A 21896-nucleotide genomic window follows, 5' to 3' on the forward strand; every position below is an offset into this window, starting at 1 on the left:
TTCTGTTCCTCTTAGCGCAACCAGCTGAACGCTTACCTCTTTACGGATGACTTTTCAGGTGCTACTAGTTTGCCCATTAACTCACCTTGTACACTGATGGACTTTTGACACAGAGCTGAGAAGACTGCGACAACGGGGTTAGAGTTTGTCGAAGAACTGTTCTAGGAAATTGGTAAAACAAAAGCAAAAACAAAATAAAATAAACAACAGGCTGAAAACATGGTGTAATTGCGCGGCTGTGACTGCTTTTCTTTTTCTAGATTGCTTTAGGAAACACTATTGGTTGGATTTAGGGACAGGGTGGGTGAGTAAGTCAGTCAGTCGGTTGACAACAAGTTGGCCTATAGTCAGCTGAAGTGTATATTTAGCCCTCTGGTGTTTTTTTTTAAAAACAAACTGTGAACTGACGTATATCTCCAGTTATGTATTTTTTCTGTCCTCAGAAATGTAGACCTGGGTGCATATTTGTAGAGCCTGGGTTGCCATTTACTTAATGTAATTAAATAAATAGTTCAGCCCCAAACACATAATTTCCTGTTGATTTATTCATCCACACTCCATCCAAGATGTTGGTAACTAATTAAAATTAAAAGAAATTTAAAATTAAAGGGAAAAAAATTGAAGTGAGGTCGAGTTATTCATATAATAATAATAATAATAATAATAATAATAATAGTAAACTACACACATAACATCTTGCTTTTAATCTGTGAGCTGGGCAGCTATTTTCATATCTGCTTAAACGCATGTTTATCAAACATAAATTATACAGCTGTCATGAGTACATGATAACAGAAATTCAGATTTAAAAAATGTGGTTTGGGGTCAAAAGGTTCAGAAGTCTTCATTTTGTTTCAGAAAACGTACACCCTTTTTTTAAAAAAAAATGGCATTATTAATATAAATGGCATCCTTAATTTCCCTCTGTTATAGAAGCTGCTTGTCTTCAGTAGTCAGGTTAAAGAGATTACGATGGTGAATCATAATGTATAGCCCGAGAACATCAGGTTGACCTGAGCTCCACTTCTCCAAACACCCACTTGGGGGCGTCGTTCGCACACTTTCAAGCACACTACACTCCCACCGAGCGCCAGAAAGTGCGCTTGGAGAGAAAGAAACATCGCTTCGAACTGTTTATCCTGACGTCAGTTTGAACGGATCGCACTGCCCCCGTATCACTTCACGCGACTCTCAACTGAGCTTCGGCTGGATTTCGGGAATCGATGAACGGGAGCGAGTCCACAACTTCCCCGTTCAAACTACTGGAGCCACTGAAATGATTTCGACTTGTTTTCCCAACTGGACTAACAACGGAAAATGAATACCTGCGCCTTTCTCTTGATCCTGGCTGTTCAGATTCACGCCGACAGCGTAGAGGGACCAACAGGTAAAGTCCCGTTTATTTGGAGTTACACAAACTGCGCACTTTCAAACTTGTGTGTGTTTTGAAGATGTGAGAAGCATATGTTGTCTTGACAGCAGAAGGAGGCTGAGTTATACTTGGAGGAGCTGAACTTTTCTAATAAATGAAAGATGTGCGCTCGCTTGTCATATAAACAGTGAAGATGTCACGAGAGGCTTGAGATGAAGTGTGCTTTGCTGTGGACTGTTATTTCGTAGAGTTATAAGACGCCCTGTTTAAACATTCCGTCAGTTGTTAAGGTTAGATTCGTAGTATGGGTCTGTGTGTGTGCTATTGGTGTGGTGTATTTAGCGTTGAAAACACACGCATGGAAGTTGTTTGTTATAAACAAGTGCAGCCTCATCTGCAAAGCTTTAAATCAGAGGTCGAATAACGAAGCGCTTGTGGCTGCACCAGACATGCTTTATTGTTATATCATGAATTTGTGTTTTAAATAATCTAATCCTTATCAGAAATGTTTACCGTGATTTGTATTTAGAAGCGAATTCACATGGTGTTTGTCTCAACGACCAACTGTTTTTAAAATGACTCGGTGTGAGTCTTTTTACTTGTCGTTCGACTAACGGATGCATTTAAAACCACTATATGTTCCTCATACACTTTCTCACCACAAGATAAAACTTTTTTTTATCCGTTTAAAAGGATAACTTATGGCGTTAAGTGTATGTGTAGTATAGCTTGATCCGCTGTGATGTAAGTGAATCAATCCCTCATTCACTTCAGGGCACTTTTAAACCGCTGATAAAATATCCGGTTATGCTAATGAATTATCATCACAGCTTGTTTATGAATTTATCATACTAGACTGAACAGTTCAAAAGACTCTTATCCAAATGTGTTTATCGGTTTAAGAACACATCGACATACCCAGTAATAACATATTAATAACATATTTCCACATTGAGTTTGGCGCCACTCTTCTGTGGTTTTTACTGTGTGAGGGAATGATGAGGTAATAGCCTTAAACGAGGTAGAGATGGTTTACCCAGTCAAAGATGGTCTGGTCATGCTGTTGTTTTCCTGGTTTAACTGTGTGTGGAAACAAATACTTGCTGAGAGTGCTGGGAAACCAAATATCACCAGTTTATGCTGATTGGTTATTTATTTATTGATTTATTGATTGATTGTTAGGGAATTTGCATTTTAACTAAGAAAATGTAAATAAATAAATCACCTGTTAGTGGCATACTGGTTTTAGCTGGTTACATGTGCTCTCCTCATCTAGCTGGCTTTCATTTATTTTCCATGTATGTGCAGAAAATCTGCCTTATCTGGGAGATCCACACTCCATCTTAGGCTTATTTATTTATTTATTTATTTATTTATTTATTTATTTATTTATTTATTTATTTATTTATTTATTCAGTAAATTTACATTATATATTAAAAAACTTCAAATTCTAGAACAAATACAAAAAATAAAAATAAATAAATAAATCACCTGTTAGTGGCATACTGGTTTTAGCTGGTTACATGTGCTCTCCTCATCTAGCTGGCTTTCATTTATTTTCCATGTATGTGCAGAAAATCTGCCTTATCTGGGAGATCCACACTCCATCTTAGGCTTATTTATTTATTTATTTATTTATTTATTTATTTATTTATTTATTTATTTATTTATTCAGTAAATTTACATTATATATTAAAAAACTTCAAATTCTAGAACAAATACAAAAAATAAAAATAAATAAATAAATCACCTGTTAGTGGCATACTGGTTTTAGCTGGTTACATGTGCTCTCCTCATCTAGCTGGCTTTCATTTATTTTCCATGTATGTGCAGAAAATCTGCCTTATCTGGGAGATCCACACTCCATCTTAGGTTTATTTATTTATTTATTTATTTATTTATTTATTTATTTATTTATTTATTTATTTATTTATTTATTTATTTATTTATTTATTCAGTAAATTTACATTATATATTAAAAAACTTCAAATTCTAGAACAAATACAAAAAATAAAAATAAATAAATAAATCGCCTGTTAGTGGCATACTGGTTTTAGCTGGTTAAATGTGCTCTCCTCATCTAGCTGGCTTTCATTTGTTTTCCATCTGTGTGCACAAAATTGGCCTTATCTGGGAGTTCCACACTCCATCTTAGGCTATTTATTTATTTATTTATTTATTTATTTATTTATTTAAATGGTCACAAAATGTACATTTTAAATAAGAAAATGTACAAATGCTAGAATGAACACAAATAAATAAATAAATATTTAAATAAATAAATAAATAAATAAATCACCTGCTAGTGGCTTGCTGGTTTTATTTGGTTACATGTGCTCTCCTCACCTAGCTGGCTTTCATTTGTATTCCCTGTATGTGTTCAAAATCTGCCATGGAGATCCACACTCCATCTTAGGCTGGTTTATTTATCTATTTATTAATTTATTGTCAGTAAATTTACATTTTAAATAAGAAAAGTTTGAATGCTAGAATGAATACAAATAAAAAAATAAATCACCTGCTAGTGGCTTGCTGGTTTTAGCTGGTTACGTGTGCTCTCCTCCATTTAGCTGGCTTTCATTTGTTTTCCCCGTATGTGTACAAGATCTGCCATATCTGGAAGATCCACACTGCATCTTAGCCTGGTTTATTTATTTATCTATTTTTTATTGTCAGTAAATGTACGTTTTAACTAAGAAAATGTACAAATGCTAGAACAAAAACAAATAAATAAATAAATAAATAACTCACCTGCTAGTGGCTTGTTGGTTTTAGCTGGTTACATGTGCTTTCCTCATCTCTCTGGCTTTCGTTTGTTTTCCTTGTATGTGCACAAAATCTGCCTTATTTGGGATATTCACAGACCATTTTAGTCTGTTTTATCTATTTATTTGCATTGCAAAGAAGATGGGGACAATTCACATCTGAATTAATAAAAATTTCCAAAGAGAAATTGTACATAATAAGATCAGCCATTTTTCCAAATTGTAAAAATGCAGAAAGAAATCACATTATTGGTTGTTTTTGTGATACCATTTTCATCTTAAAAAACATAAAACCTTTTGTTTATCATTTAAATGAAAAATTCTGGTTTGGGGGCCTCATAATGCAAATTTTGACAACAAAAGACAATTAAAAAGAAATAAAATGCAATAAAAATATTTAGTGAAAACAGTGATGTCATACGCGAAATATATATAGTCTATATGCATGTGTGCGTACTAACCCCCCCCTGCATCTGCCCCCCCCCCCCTTCCCGTGTTTTAGCTGCTCATTGATATCGCCAATATTGAACTGACATTCATGCTGTACTGCAGCGGTTTTAATTGTTTTTACAAATCATTGAGAACAAACTTTTTTATTTTTATTTTTTATTTTATTTTTTTTACAATGCTGGAAAATAGTTAAATTTTTAGTAGGTTGTTGTCTATGTGAATGTGCTCTTACTTAAACGTACCCTGGTGATTTACCGGTTTTAATTATTTTGAGCTGGTCTTCCTATCTGGTCAAGCTGGTTTTTGCATGTTTAAGCAGTGTGTTTGCACACAGCCAGACTTGCTAATTAGCTTAGGATGGTTATATAACTTTTTATTTAAATGATAGTGTGAAAATTTAGGTCAACTGATGTTTTAAATTGTAAAAAAATACATATTTTACTCCCAGTAAATTGAGTAATCTCCAATATCTAATGGTGGCCTGGCTTAAGCTGGTCTCCCGGTCTGGTCAAGCAACACGATCAGGTGGTTTAACAAGAATGTCCTGAAAACCAGCCAAAAGGCCACTCTGACCATACTTGGAGACCAACAAACGTTTTTGCATTTTTGAAATTTACATTATTTTCCATGTGTGCCCATGTCTTTTAGGCTAGTTTCTTCATGAAGAACATTGGCAGCTTGCCACGGTTTTTGATTTCAGGATTTTACTATCCTCATAGGCATAACCTGATCCACACACGCACTGAGATTATGAACTGCTTCCTCCTCCACACTGTCAGTGAGTATAGTATGAAGACAGAGCAGGTACAGCAAAACTGCACAGTGCGGCGTTATGATTGCTCATAATGGACCACTCCCTCTGAGCCAGGCTGTAGGACACATGTCGCATGATTCGGCCAAAGAAACTTGACAAACAATCATGATCCGTTTGAGGAAGCTATTGATTTTCAGTTAACTAAATGGCTCCCATTTAGCAAGCTGTCAAGTAGCTCTAGGGTTCTGTGACTACTGCTGCGGTCTGTGCATTCCCTCTGTTCTTCAGCTGCCGTCTAATCCTAGTTTCTGTGGCTTTCTGGCCTGACTCGCTCGCTGTAATCCATTCTTATTGTGTTCGGTTGCTGTTTCCGCCATTGTTTTTGTTGTCTTTTGTTTTGTTTTGGCCTTGTTGACAGAAGGCAGCGATGAGTGACCTGATGGGAGAAGAATACAGGCATTGTATCCAAGTGTCTGCTTCATTTTTAGCTCTTCACACCCTCCCTGTCAAGCTCTATGCTGTTCATTTGGGAGCTGTTTATCATTATTTTAAGTTTGTACTTTGGTAGTAATGAATGGATTAGCTGATTATGTAAAATGTTGAATAAGTTGAAAGAGATCAATTTATTTATTTATTAATTTTTTTTTTACAATTGTAAACCTTATACAAATCCTGGGTTATATTGGGCTTCACACCTGCTTACAATTTACCCAGGGTTAACAATTAATCCTGGGTGTTAATACACTGCTGTTTCACTTTGTAAATCTTTAACTTGAACCTCATTTACACTAATGTCCTTTAGAGTGACATTTTAGAATGAAAACGATTGATGTCCACTCTGGCGTTTCTGAAAAGATCTTCATTATAATGCTGAAAACGTACATCATGTGACCATACACACGTTCTCAAGATGCATGTTTAAATATAAACAGGCATTATGTGCTTCATTCTGTGTTTAGTTAGTAATCAAAAACACTGACTAGTTGAACAATGATCACGATGGTGAGAAAGTCAGAGAAGTGTGTATTTGCACAGACGATGAGGTTGAACTGTTACTTAAAGACAGCTGCTGTATTGTAAAATGCAGAGTTAACTACACAATGGCTGCTAAAATAGACAGCAATTCAAGCAAATCTTCCATTTCCGTGTCCATGTTGTTGTTAACAGGTCGTCAAATCTGCTCTGTTGTCTTTTGGTATCTTTATGGTCATGTGATAGGAGGTTGACAAATAGGAAAGGACACTCATTGACCCAAAAGACCCAATCAGAGAGTGAATGTCGGTGTAACTAGCGAACTTTATGCATTTTAAATGTAAAACACATTATTGTAAAAAGAAACTCAGACTTTCATCTCTTTATTAGCGTATTTGTTCTGTCTGTTTCACTGATTGGATGAACATAATGCATATTGTGCATAGATTTTCCTAAATGCTTTTCAGATTCCAAAAGTTAGAAAATTAGATGCTTGATTTTAACTCTAATTCATGCATTTTCCATCATTATTTTCCTGAAAGGATTCTTTATATAAAAATGCAGTGTATCTATAACTGTCCAAATTATGGCTGCATGATATTGAAAAAAACTAACATCGCAAATTTGTTTTTTTGCGATAAATATTGTGATATATTTATAATTTCACCGGATGACTTGAAAACTGCTATTTAGAAAGACTTTATTCATTTAGAATGATCTGGATGATTCTATAGGGAAGTGAATCATACATAAAATATAATAAATTACAACCAAATACAAAAAAAAGCAAAGATAAAAGTGAAATAAGCAGTGTTTTATGGTTTTCAGGGCTGTCAAATAGTATTCAGGTAGAGAATTTGAATAATTAATTTGAATATAACCCTGCAAAAGTCTTTTACTGTATAAATAATTCAAAAAATTATTCTTTATTAAAGTTGTAAACAGTTAAATTTCTTGTGCCTCAATACTTTGAACTTTGTCAGGCCTTGAAAACGTGCAATTGAAAGTTTCACACCATTTTGGTTTAACTCTGCGATAAGTACACAATTCTCATGTGCCCTGAACTGTTTCTCCTGGTCAACTATAATCTAACTACAATGTGGATGTTGATGATTGTGATGTGGGGTTAACAGTATAAAAGCAGTGCTTCCAGTGTAATTCCAGGGTCTAAATTCTTCTAAAAGTGTAAAGGTTCCTTTAACCATGATAAAAAGCAGTATTTCAAATGATGATAACATTGGCCCTAAAGAGTGTGTTGGTGAGATTACTTGAAAAAGCTCTTACGGCACTATCGCAGATAATAAATATTGTTATATGTTTATTATATAGCTTACTTCTGAATAGCATAATGATTGCCTGGCTGGCCTATAATTGATTTAACATTTCAAGGATATTTTTTTCTTTAGTTCTCCTCTCGCTGTCGGCATCCAAACTTTTTCGCTATTCTGGAACGGACACAAGGAATTTCTCTCACAATAAGGGGAATGAAGCACATCATTAGGATGAATAGTGAAATAATTAAAGTACATGAAGATAATTATAGTAAAGCTGGAGCCGCTTTGCAGTAGCTGTCTGCTGTCTCTGGAGGCTTGACATGCACTGCTCTTGGTTTAGTTGTTCAGCTATTGTACGTTTTATTCTGCAGAATCGGTGTATGGATTCTGGATTATTCAGAAAAATCAGATCATAACCCTGATTAGGTTATATATAACCTAATGTATAATCATAATATTCTGTTTTTTGTGGGTTGAATCATAGAAGTTGTTCATTGGCAAATGTTAATAAAAATATCAAAAGAAAATAAGATTTTCTGAAATTTAATTAAGTCCTTTTTCATGGATGCACGATAATTCAGCTTCTGAATGTGACTTTTTAATTTTATCATTATCAGCTCGAATAGTAAATATATAGCCTATATAAGCACATATTACAGATTATCATAGCCATAATATGTTTTTTTTTTCAAAACAAATTTGTGAAGTTATATTTTCCATTTAACTGTTATAAAGCTTCTGTCTGTTCTGTACATTTTATTTTATTGTTGGCCACATTTAAATGATTCTCGGCACCTGTTTTAAAAGTAATTATATTTATTTTATTAAATTGTATTAAAAATAATTATATCTGGTATTATTTGAAGCACATTTGGACATCTGTATTTTTTATTATTATTTTAAAATTAGTCTGTTTGTTTTTTTTAAGCTCAAAAAAATTAGTCAGCCACTATATCAGTTATCGGCTTAAAAATATATCATGATTAAATATTATCGTGAAGGATCAGCCCAAATTTCTATATTTTTGCAACATTATTAAATAAGCGTGATATTGACTCAAAATTGTTGCTTTTGGTCTTTGGCAAAGTGACGGATGTGTAAACTGGCTGATATCAGTTTGTCACTTAAATTAAGGGATAAATCTTGTGCACTTTAGGTTGGAAGAGCTTTTCAAAATTCCATCAACCATGCTAGGAAAAGATGAGTTTCTGTCCTTACACTGTACACTGTAAAAAAAAAAATTAAAATAACCAATGTAAAATTTGTATGTAATGTGTTACAAATAAAATATACAGTTGAAGTCAGAATTATATACCCCCTGAATTGTTAACCCCCTGTTTATTTCCCCCCCAATTTCTGTTTAACAGAAAGAAGATTTTTCAACACTTTTCTAAACATAATGGTTTTAATAACTAATTTCTAATAACTGATTTATTTTATCTTTGCCATGATGACAGTAAATAATATTTGACTAGATATTTTTCAAAACACTTCTATACAGCTTAAAGTGACATTTAAAGCCTTAATTAGGTTAACTAGGCAAGTTATGGTAATTAGGCAAGTTATTGTATAACAATGGTCTGTTCTGTAGACTATAGAAAAAAAAATATCTTAAAGGGGCTAATAATTTTGACATGAAAATGCTTTTTAAAAATTAAAAACTGCTTTTATTCTAGCCAAAATAAAACAAATAAGACTTTCTCCAGAAGAAAAAATATTATCAGATATATTGTGAAAATGTCCTTGCTCTGTTAAACATCATTTGGGAAATATTTTTCAAAAATTCAAAGGGGGGCTAATAATTCTGATTTAAACTTTACATAGCTTTTCTCATTGTATCATTTAGCGTTGGTTCAAACTTTAAAATTTAAGTGAAGCTAAATAAAATAATATTTTGTTTTGGAAAAAATTGTTCAAGAAAAATGACATACACACAGAGTAAAAATATTGTTTACTATCGATACCACTACTAATTTTAAATTTATTTATTTTTTTTACTTTTGGTACAACGTAGAGGGGTGGCACGGTGGCTCAGTGGATAGCACAGTTGCCTCACAGCAAGAAAGTCGCTGGTTCGAGTCCCGGCTGGGCCAGTTGGCATTTCCCTGTTGCATGTTCTCCCCGTGTTCACGTGGGTTTTCTCTAGGTGCTTCGGTTTCCCCCACAATCTAAAGACATGCACTAAAGGTGAATCGGATGAACTAAAAAGTTGGCCATAGTGTATGTGTGTGAATGTGAGTGTGTATGGATGTTTTCTGGGGTTGGGTTGCAGCTGGAAGGACATCCCCTGCATAAAATATATGCTAGAATAGTTGGTAGTTCATTCCGCTGTGGCGACCTCTTATAAATAAGGGACCTAAGTCCAAGAAAAATGAATGGTACAACATACAGTAGATCTTTTTATACTTCTATCAAAGTATATTTTTGCTTTGTACCAACTTATAGAAAATTACTGTAATTTGTTACAGCTATATTTATTGAATTTCCACAAATTATAGTTTTAATTGGTTAAAGCTGAAAAAAGGATTTATTATTATGTAATATTAATCAAAATATTCATTCTGCCCAAGGAAAATAAAAATTATAAAACTAAAATTGAACTAAACCAAAACAAATAAATGCAACACCAGGCTATGCTATTGGTAATTATTTTATTTACAAGATATGAGGTAAACTCTCTTCTAGTGTTTCAGTATGGCTTTAAATGTCATGCAAGATGGTAATCAAACTCGCATTAGAAATATATAAAAACTGAATAGCACATGAGCAGTACCTCAGGCATAGTCATTTTATAGGCTACTGCTGTTTAAGCCGTGACGTGGCAGAAATAGAAACATGTTTCTAAAAAAGATATTGCTGTCATGGATGCTTAGGATAAAAGCTCAGTTTATGTTACATGAAAAAGATTTTGAATGGATACCTTGTCTAAAAGGCATTTACTTCGGCTGTCTTCACATTTGAATGTAGTAATGGTAGAGGGCAAATAGCTACCTGGCCACATGACACGAAAACTGCTGGTTTAAAGTAAAAATACTACTTTGAGAAAATTGAATGCTTTTAATTTCCTTTTTTTTTCTTTTTTTAAAAATTGAATTAAAATCAGAAACTGTACTTTTTCACTTAATCCAATAAAAAAAAATTCTTTGGATGAAAGACAGCAGTTTCACTTTTTTTGTGTACCTAATTGGCTTCCTCAGGTTTGCTGTACTGTCGGTCCTTGAGCTTAGTTATAGCTTAGACCTCAACTGTTTCTTGTAGTACAAAGCATGACATGGACATCAAATTGCTTTCCATTTTCGAGTGTAACGAGTTCATGACAAAGAAAGCAGCTTTCATTTGTGGTCATCATGCAAATAACCTTCGGGCATAAAATCTGCTTTTAAAAGCTACGTCTGTGTTAGTAAAGATTTACTTGATAATAAATTTACTCTAGATTACTGTCCAGAATAAAATGAGAGCAGATGTGTTTAAGACCAAATGTGAATGTGTGTGTGTGTGTGTATAAACATTATACACACCATTTCCACAATATATATATATATATATATATATATATATATATATATATATATATATATATATATATATATATATATATATATATATATATATATATATATATATAGTGTAAGAATATACTATATAAGTATAGTATAAGAACAGTATAAAAACCTTTGGCCGCTGCCACTGTGTTATCTGATCAAGCTTTATAGCATTTTATGCATATTCAGTAAGAAGATTAAGGCATTTTTTGTTGTTTCAGATTTCAGAAAACCACTTTAAAATGTAATTATAGACATAGAAAGTCTCTGAACTAAAAAAAACCCTGCTTTTAAATGCATCTGCTTGAACGTAGGCATAGCCAGGTGTTTTTTCAGAAGCAGAGCACAAAGGATGTATTATTATAGCGAAGCATATTAAAAGTGCAGATGAAGTTTTGGAGGGTTTTCCCCACTGATTCTGAGATAATACAGCATGCCGGAACATCAATAAGACCGCCCTGGTGCCCAGGTGTAGGCGGGCGGCCACGGTAGGAGGGCTCAGATGTCTCGGGCACCCAGATATTACACATCAAACAGATTCATTAATCAGATTCAACCTGCCATCTACAGTCTTTGACCTGAGCTAATTGCAGAGTACCTGTAAAACAGGAGGCAACGAGGACCCTGGCGACCACAATTTTATTTCCTTTGTAATTAAAGAAATTGCACAGTGCCTTTTTTTTACCTTTCGCACTTCCATCTGCAGTGGAAGCTCAGAGGACCTTTTATTTTTTTCCTTTCGGTTGCTGACTGCATTTAGTGCCTCAGAAATAATGAGGAAATGTGTCGGAGAGGCTTTGGAAAGCAACAGCTGAGAGCGCTTGTCCCTCCGGCATCAGAGGCAGTCCGTCTCTTGTCGAGAAATGTTTTCTTTGGACTCGCTTGTCAAACTGCTCTGGACTTATAAAAGGTGCGAGGAGGGGGTTTGGGAAAGGAGGACTGCCAGAGGGCTTTCTCCTCCTCTTCTTCAAACGGCAGAGTCAACATCTGATGGGAAATGAGCGTACGACAACAGAGCGAACTGATGCTAGCTTTTCCTTTTGTTGTCTCTGGAAGTCTGCTCCATTCCTCAGTGATTTATGTGAGGATTTTTGAAAAAAACAAACGGTTCCAATTTCAAGGGGCCCCTGATGGAAATTTGGCACCCGAGAGGATCTGAGGCTGGTGTTTGGATGTGAAAAATGACAGTGAAACAGTTCGTCAGAGACTCCAGGAACAGGAGGGCACTTAGAAGCCCTTAAGTTTAGCGAGTTTAGGAAAATCTCGGCTTGGTTAGAGTCTCCCACGTTAAATCTAGCCTAGCCAGGTGCAGCTTCTTTGAATTCATCTCGACAGTGCACTCTATGATTTGTTCTCCTCCTTACAAACAGTAATGCCCGAGGCTACGCTTCTTTCATTTTCATTTTCAGGGAGCTTTTTTGCCTTAACTTTGTTTGGTGTCTGCTGTGCAGTGCCGCGTATCAGAGGATTGCAGGTGTTTACACTGTGTGGGTGGCGAATATACTTGGTTTTTAAGCATAGTAATTTCAGCGGTGATGGTAAACAATGATTGAGACCAAAGGGCGTCTCTTCAGTGCCTTTTTGAATTATATCCACACAGGGTATGAACACCTGCCAAGCTCAAGAGAATTTTCTGCAAATGTTGATTGAAATTTTAGAGCAGATTTCATTTGCAAAGGAGGAAAATCGTGTTAGGCTTTACAGAGAATATCCAGAAACATGAATGTCAAAGATCAAAGCATAAAAATTTGTAGATAAGTGTAAAACAGGTTTCATTTATTTATTTTAATAGTTTGTAAAAAAAAAAAACTAGATTTATGTATAAAAATTGTTTGTTGGTGAGTTGCTATTTTGAGGCAACTGAAATGGACCAACTAATAGCTGGTTTAAAGTCAATGCATGATTATTCAAATACATATTTCAAATACCATCATTATTCAAATACATATTGCAACATTAGAAATTGTGAAGTTGAGTGACTGTGCTAAAAAACCTTTCAGATGGGGGGCTAGTGGCTGGGATGCACAAGAAAAGAAACCAAAAAGCCACTCTGTCCACATCTCCTTTTAGTTACAATTTCCTCAATGCTGCTATACATATATGTTGTTATTCTGACCTTAAGTGACAAGCTCGTGGGTTCCTTGACCATTTAAAATGGGCTTTGCACTCGTGTCCCCTGGCGTCTCTTGTAACTAGGCGACCATCAACCATTTTCTTAGAGGATGACAAATGGACAAACCAATGGTGCAATGATGCAAGTTAATGGAGAAAAGTAAAAAGCCCAGCAGTGTTACTGAAATATTCCATACAAAGTTTAAAGCTGATTGGTTAGTTCTACTTGCATGAATCGCAGTGCGCATGTGGCATTCGAAAAAGTTAAGATGTTTTCAACTAGGTGCGACTGGAAAATGTGCATGCACCACGTGTCCACTGCTTGCATGATGCGCGAAAGGGAGCGACGGTCACATGTTGTGCAAGTCGTGCGTCTCCACTGAAAATGATAAACTGACACCCTAAGCTTAATGGCATTGCTTCCAAGGACCGTACTCAGCAGCATCATTTTAATAAAACTATAGCCTTCATACTAAGGCCAGACTGTGATATATAAATCCAAAATGCACACAGTGCTTATTACACACACAGGGATGCACAGCAGCACACAAATATCTAAATATGATTAATTCATGGATTAAAATGAAAAAGATTATTATTGCCTTCATAAACCCCACCTTCTCAAGTGCCTTCTTCTCTTTAGAGAGCTTTGGTGGAATCTTGCTCATGCTGAGGATGATCTTGTTGTGTGCTTTAACCTTGCTAGTGAAGTGTTCAGGTTTTCCACTTACAAAGTCATGTAAAAAACAAATCTGTTTGGCGCAACTACAAGTAGCTCTTAAAGAGAATGGGAGATTTGATTGATTTAATGCATGTTATACCCAAACACACCCATAACTCATTAGGAGAATAAGGACATGTTCCCTTTTAGAACATGTGCTGGGCGTACAGACCATTTTTCCCATCCTTAAAATAACTAAAGTGGATTCGGACACAACACCTGCATAGTACGCTTTAGACCATGCACTTAGATCATTAAAATAGATCCCTTTTAGTCCAAAGGTTCTTGGGGGATGTTCAGAGGACCAGTTTTTGGTCAGTGGTGGTGCATATGGCTTTCTGAATGCTGGACTTTAAGTACCTTCTGCTTTTTCAGGCATTTTGTCAGTCATTAGAAAAGCCAGCCAGTCACTCAAGAGTCCCTCTCAGCTCCTGAAAGCTTCATTCTGAGAGAGGGCACAACAGCCAAGGACATAATTGCATGGAGTGTGTTTTCTATGCTAAGATTTCCTCAAAGGACAGTTAATTAAGGTCGTTGAGGTCGGAATCTAGTCCTGTTCAATAGAGCACTGGGTTATTTAGGATGTAAAGAAGCATTTCAATGCTGAAGATTGGTTAAACTCAAAAGAATTAAGTGCTTTAAATTAAGACATTTAGTGACTGTGATTCTTGGTCGTTTTAGAAGCAACAATGAATATGAAAGTGCATGATCTGTCCAACTCTTTTCTTTAATTAAAAACTAATTTAGGATAACGTTTATTATTGATGACAAATGACATGTTTACATCAAACAAATTCAACAAAAGGGATTTTATATACATAGAAAGGCGCCACATATTGTTCGAGTTACTTTATTTTCCCCATTTTTTGATTATTTATTAATCAAAATTTTAATAAAAAATTTTCCATCATTTAGCTTAACATTCATTCATTCATTTTCTTTTCGGCTTAGTCCCTTTATTAACCTGGGGTCGCCACAGTGGAATGAACCGCCAACTTATCTAGCATATGTTTTACGCGGTGGATGCCCTTCCAGCTTCTTCTAAAGATCATGGACAAATGTTATTATTTTTGGCTTAAAAAAAATTAGGAGACTGTCTAATGAATAGGTGTGAAAAAATTGAGCTGTATTAAGCTTTTACTGTTTTGATGCTTGTAAATGGTATAAAGAGAAATAAAAAACAGAAATGTATTATAGCATAAATAGATTGATTTAAGGAATTCAGTTTATCATTTGCCCACAGTTTAATATGTCACTGAACTTTACATATTTTTTGTGTTCTATTAAAATATAATTAAAGCATGTGTATGTTATTTAAATGTATAAATCGCTTCAGCAAATATTGTGCAACCTTCACCATACTAAACATGTCTTTTCTGCTGTAATGTTTGTGATGCAATAGTGAATCCTCAGGCTGGTCTTTTGTCTTCATGACCTGTTTTGAAGGTCTTTGCTTGTTTCAGTGCTTTTTTTTTTATAATCTATGTGGCCCAGTGGCATTTTCTTTGTACCCTTTCTTTAAACAAATGGGGTGAGCTCTTGTCTGAAGCATTTATCTGATTTGCCAGTTCCTGCCAAGTACAATGATCTGAGGATGCAAAATGTCCTCTCAGTAGAAAAGATCCTTTGTGAATCTGTGACTCTTTATTCTCTCATTCATTGTGAGTGATTTTTCAGACCTCTCCCTCTTTTGCTATTTCATTCTCTCCGCCACCTTCCGCTGTAATTTTCAGGTTGTGTACATAACACAGAGGATGAGACCGCTCGTAATGTTTTGGTTTATAACATGCCGTTTCCTTGAACTTTTAGATTGAGTTTAAGATCCACGTGGAACAATCCTGCTTTATGGACTTCTTGTTTAGCAATTTAGGTTGTTTACGTGGTTTATGTCAATCAATAAACCAACAGAAAATTTCTGGCAGCTCATTACCTGGTTTTTATACAAAATTTTACACAACAACCCAGATTCAAGCAGAGATCAAGGTGCTGTAAACCCCATTGCCCCACTGACCCCAATTCTGCTTTTATCAATTTAATTTAATTTTACAGGTTCTAATTGCACTTATACTCTTACAACATATACAGTTATGTTTTTAGAAACTCTATGAATTACATTTCCCCCCTGAAATCATGCTTATAAAAATGTGTAAATATTCCAGAATTTAATAAAAATACAAAAAAAAAAAAGATTTAATAAAAAAATCTAATTAATTATTTCTTCAAGTACACTGTAAAATTTGACCTTAAATTCACAATAAATAACTAGCTAATAATTGTATTACTTTCACAGTAAAATACTGTATGTAAATTCACAACAAATTACTGTGCGATAGTTCACAGTAATTTACTGTAAATTTGTTACATTAAATTACTGTGAAATTGCAGCCATATAGTGTAACTTCACAGTAGAAAGTAACGTCCATTACTGTGATTACACACTATTATCTTGTAAAATTAACTATATTTTACCGTAAAGCAGGCTTTCCTCGGCTAGTCATTGTGACATTTACCCTGACTTCGAAATATTTTGGGGTGTTTAACAGTGTTTTGTTTTATAAATCAATTACTTTTGTTCCAGTTTATTTCGTTTTTGGCTAAGCAAAAAGTTATGTTCATTAAAATGATTTCATATTTCCATGTTAACCTTATAAAATGAAATAAAGGTGCAGTGCACCTAAAAATGAAAATTTACTATGACATTCATGTTGTTTCAAAACAGGATGATTTTCTTTCAAGGTATTTCTGAAGATGTAACTAAATTGTTTTTGGGGCTGCAATAACATTTTGTTATTTCTAAATAAAGCAATAAAACAACATATTAGACAGCATATTACACCAGCAAAATATTAAAATGTTTCAAAAAAGTTTCTTATTTGACCTTAAATTTGACATTATTTACAATATTGTTAGCTTTAATCCACAACCTGGTCAAACAGTTCTCACAACGTGCAGATGTAGTCTGATAAAGTCTGTCTCTTTGATGAATCCACAAGGATGCGTGGAGGTCAGGTGAGACAGATTATTGATAGACATTGGTGATTTGTGTCACCAGCTGTCATGCACTCGTCATTAATGCAACAGGACTACAATTTAACTACATTCCCACATGCGCCAAGAGCTCTTTGACCACAGCCATATAATAAAACATAAAACTCAAGCAATAAAACAACATTTTAAACAGCGTATTAATCAGCAAATAATCAAACTCAACAAATTAAAACAAAACAAAAAAGAAGCTTTTTTTAAAGAGCATCTATGATGAAAACAATTGTATGCTCTTTGGACAGAACTGTGTGTAGGTATAGTGTGTCCACAGTCATATTGGAGTGATGTAAACCCAACAAGTCTCTTTTTCAAAATTTCCTGACGTTAAAATAGGGCCCAAATCCTAGTGTTTTTGAGGCCCACCGCAACGTGACGTAGGAGTGCAGTTTTCCCCACCCACCGAATTGATTGACAAGTGCCATGTTTCTATAATAACACGTATACACATGTCCACAGAACTTTTTTTGCAAATAGACCAAATAGTCAGTAAACGTGCATATATATATATGTGTGTGTATGTGTGTACTGCAAATGGCATGTGTATGACACATCCTTTCAGAAAGGCTTGAACAAACTCAACCATAAATACATGAAATAAAGTTACTTGGTATTTTTGACTAATGAGCTGTATTTCAGCTTCATCTGAGTCTCTGTCACTGACTGCTGTTTATCTGACGTAATGCATGATGAGAATCAGACAGGGACATGGAAATGGTGGGTGGGTAGGAGCAGCTCATTTGGATTTAAAGCCACAAGCTACAAAAACAGCTACGGTATACTCAGACACCAAAACGGGCAGATTCTGGTGGCTATAATAAATAATCTGATGGGTATTTTGAGCTGAAACTTTACAGACACATTATGGAGACACCAAAGGCTTATCTTACATCTTGTAAAAGGAGTAAAATAAATTCCCTTTTAAAGTAAAATTGAGTCCATCTTGCGAATGTGCAAAGACACTATATCTTTAAAATCTTCTTGTGGTTTTAACATTCACAGACACTCATCTCAATAAGGATTTGATTATGGGGGCTAATGTAAATTTAATTTCCTTATCCAAAATTCCACCATATTCAGTAAATTCCAATTTCATGACCTAATTTCTTTGATTTTGCTTGCCTTTTCCACTCCATGGAAATCAACGAAACCCACTTGCATGTCATGCTTAAGCGCTTTCGAAGGAATACACAAAGCCATCCCATAACTCTGAGGAGATGAACTGATGAGGTTTGTAGTGGTTTCTGAATTTCCTCCTGGCCCCTGGAGCTGCTTTGACAGACTGGAGAGATTTACAGCAGTCCTGCCCTTATTCTCCATATACTCGGTCCAGCAGAGATTAAAGTCATATTGATCCATGAGCCCAGGAAAGTCCATTTCAATAAGACTCCATCAAACAAGGACCCTCTTTATGAACCATGTGTTTCTGATATAGAGACGTGAAATATATAGTGGGTGTGAAATATATGAAATATTAGTGGGTGAAAGCTATCCCGACTCGTACCTGGACTCGTTTGAATGTAATAGGATCGTAAAATAACTTGCTCTTTGTGTTGGATAAGCCTTAGGGAAGGATTTGGAATACATTTGGATTTCCTCAACCTTTTTTATTGTGCTGAGAAAAGTGAAAATTTTTGTTCTCTCACCGGGATACTTCGAAATAGAAATGTTAGCGATATGATGGCTAATAATAATTGTTTTTATGTCTTTGTCAGCAGACCGGTATGGATTAAGTAACACATATAACACAAATTTAAGGTTAGGGATGCAACAATTATAGATTTTGGTTTCGATTATAGTCTGAGGAAAAAAATCACAGTTTCACGGTCATCACTATTATTATGTGAGAACCGTAACCGAAACAAACCGTAAGACCAGTGTAGTATCAGGTTCACACCTGTTATTTATATATATATATATAAATATATATATATATATATATAAGTGAAATAAAAAAAATCATACATCTGTTTTTCTGTTTTATTTACAGGTTCATTTATTTGAAATAGCTTGAGTATTTTTTTAAGACATCTTTCAAAACACACAAGGACACTGTAGATCAGGAGCAATAATAAAACAACAGTAAATAGCAATCGAGAGAGAGAGAGAGAGAGAGAAGCATTTCAGTCAAATGATGTTATTATTAAAAAAGTTGGACAGTATATATCATGCTGCAATACAATTTGTGATGAAAGCATGTTCAAGTACCCATCATTGTACTTTGTACAAAATGGTTGGTTGGTTTTCCCTGTGCCAAAGGAGAAAAATGCATGTGCTTCTATTCACCACTAGGGCATTATTGGGTAAATTGCCATCTTATATTTGTAACTTTTTATCATATTATACTTGTAGCTATAATACAAGAAATCATGTTCATGGAGTATGTGAGGAGTTTGGTAAAAGTGTTTTTATCCTTTGGCCCTACAAAAATTCCATCTCTAAATATTTGTAAAAATCTTTTGAAGTCTTACCCGGAAGAATCATGTGAATGTTTTGTGTTAGTTTTAATATGTGATATTTTATGTGTGTCTAATTTTGTATCTGAAACTGTTCTGCTGCCATTTTGGCCAGGACCCTCTGTTAGAAGAGATGCATATCTCAATGGGAAATTCCTGGTAAAATAGTGGACAAAAAAAAAAAAAAAATAATAATAATAATATATATATATATATATATATATATATATATATATATATATATATATATATATATATATATATATATATATATATATAAAATTTAAAAATTCAAACCAATACTTACAGTATAAACTCAAGTTTGTGATATATTGTGCATCCTTTGTAGTTTCTGACTGAATTAACGCTCATTTTAACATTGACAGTAGAAAACATTTGACTTCAGCTCTATAAATATCTCCGAAAAGTGATTCCAACTTTTAGAAACTCTGGCATTTTTTTCAGCAATTATTGGCAGCGAGCACAGGCGTACGATCACAGATGCAGTCTGTCATGCTTGTTAGATCTCATCACAAACACACCCATCTGCTAGATCAGTTTCTCTCTCCTTCTCTTGCTCATTCACACAGCCATTGTGACACCCGAACTTCTGGATACGCAATCAGCAGCAAACCTTTTGTCCCTCCCCAGAGATCCTTTTGGGAAAGTTTCGAGTTACACAGTCTCAGGCCATTGATCACTAAGTAGATTTAGTTTGAATTTCAGAAATCCACCAAATTCATTCTCTGCTCCTCGAATGACGCTGGGTCAGGAGTGGACGTGTGCCAAACCTGCCGGCTATTTCCTCTTCTGGCGCACAAACCATCCGCATCCAGTGTCTTTCTTGATTTCAGAAAAAATGTTGTCCTGTCGCCCGGTTACAGTAAGCTATCATCAGGTTCCACACCATTCGGAAAGCCTAAGAAATGTAAATTGTGATTCCAGTTGTGCTTTTCTTACTTATTATGATTGTACAGGACGCAGTACAAGATAAAAATAAAAGTTGGGAATTGATTTTTTGGGTAAAACTTTAAATAATTGTTTTGAAAGGAATTATTCCAGTTAATTTCACCTGCTTTTAAATTGCTGAAATGTTAAAATGTAGTCTAGAAAAAATACAGTAAATTAAAAATGGAAAAAAAAATATATATATTTTTGAAATAAAAAATTATTTTGATTTCATAGGGCCTATATATATGAAATCAAAATAATTTTTTATTTCAAATATATATATATATTTTTTTCCATTTTTAATTTACTGTATTTTTTCTCGGTTGACTATGTTCATCCACAAGATGGCGACAGAGACCACATAATAAGCCCCAAGAGAAAAGCAGTGTAATTTCAAACTACAGCTGATCAAATCATTATTAAACCGGTAAATTTCTAAGTCTTTCTAAGTCTACTTTCTAAGTCGATCTCTCTCTTTTGTATGCTGTAGTGCTGTATTTATACCATAGTAATATTGTGATCTCCTGATTGCAACAGAGTAATACTGGGAGATATCTCTGTAGACTGTTGGCATTTCAGTATATATCATATATTAGACATTACGCTAGAGAATCATTCAAATACTAACTCTAAAGTGACGTTAGTTAATGAGCTACGGTTTCTGCTTCTCTGATGTCAGCTGCAGATGTGAAGGAATGGCGAAAGAAAGTAGTTCCTTATACAAAAGGGTTTTTTTTTCTTTGTAATATACACGATTATGCCGTCGAACTGCCATATCATACGAGCAGAAGTGCGATGTGGCTGTATATAGTCACTGGTGGAACACTAAGGCATTCGACCTGCGGTGTCGTGCCTACGCATGCCTCCGACCAGTGCGGACATTGCACTGCTACTCATGTGATATTGCTCATATATATTATGTATCATTACATTATAATTAGGCAAGTCATCGTATAACAGTGGTTTGTTCTGTAGTCAATCGAAAAAAATATATTGCTTAAAGGAACTAATAATAAAAATTTAAGACCTTAAAATTGTAAAAAAAAATTAAATCTGCTTTTAATCCAGCCGAAATAAAACAAAGACTTTCTCCAGAAGAAAAAATATTATAGGAAATACTGTGAAAAATTTCTTGCTCTGTTAATCATCATTTGGGAAATATTTTAATATAAATATATAATATATTTAAAAAAAATTTCAACTGTATATTACATGACTTTTACATGTTTCATTTTTTTAATAAATAAGACATGCTTTTTTTTTTGACAAAATGTAAATATGACAGAAAAAATTTCAGACAATTTTTTATTTGGAAATCGGAACAAATAAAATGGATCTTATATTGTTCTATAGTTAATTGGATTAAAGTTTATAATTTATGATAAAAATATGTAATATTAAATACCACAGATTTTATTTAAGTAATTAAAATGGTTAATTTTGATTTCAAGCTGACTGGAAACCAGCATGGAGAGGTCACAGAT

General features: G+C 34.3%; 1 protein-coding gene across 10 annotated transcripts in view; it reads left to right on the top strand.

The window, feature by feature from the left end:
* The first annotated feature begins 1159 nt into the window (after positions 1 to 1159).
* ptprub (protein tyrosine phosphatase receptor type Ub) overlaps positions 1160 to 21896 on the top strand; it is a 445346-nt gene continuing 424609 nt past the window's right edge. For all 10 annotated transcript variants that reach the window (XM_056474629.1, XM_056474631.1, XM_056474632.1 and 7 more), the window contains exon 1: positions 1160 to 1387. In XM_056474629.1, the coding sequence (XP_056330604.1) occupies positions 1318 to 1387 (70 nt within the window). In that variant the 5' untranslated portion in view covers positions 1160 to 1317. The remainder of the gene's footprint in view (positions 1388 to 21896) is intronic.

Source organism: Danio aesculapii, chromosome 16 (genome assembly GCF_903798145.1).
Source record: "Danio aesculapii chromosome 16, fDanAes4.1, whole genome shotgun sequence".
In the NCBI taxonomy this organism is placed as follows: Eukaryota; Metazoa; Chordata; class Actinopteri; order Cypriniformes; family Danionidae; genus Danio; species Danio aesculapii.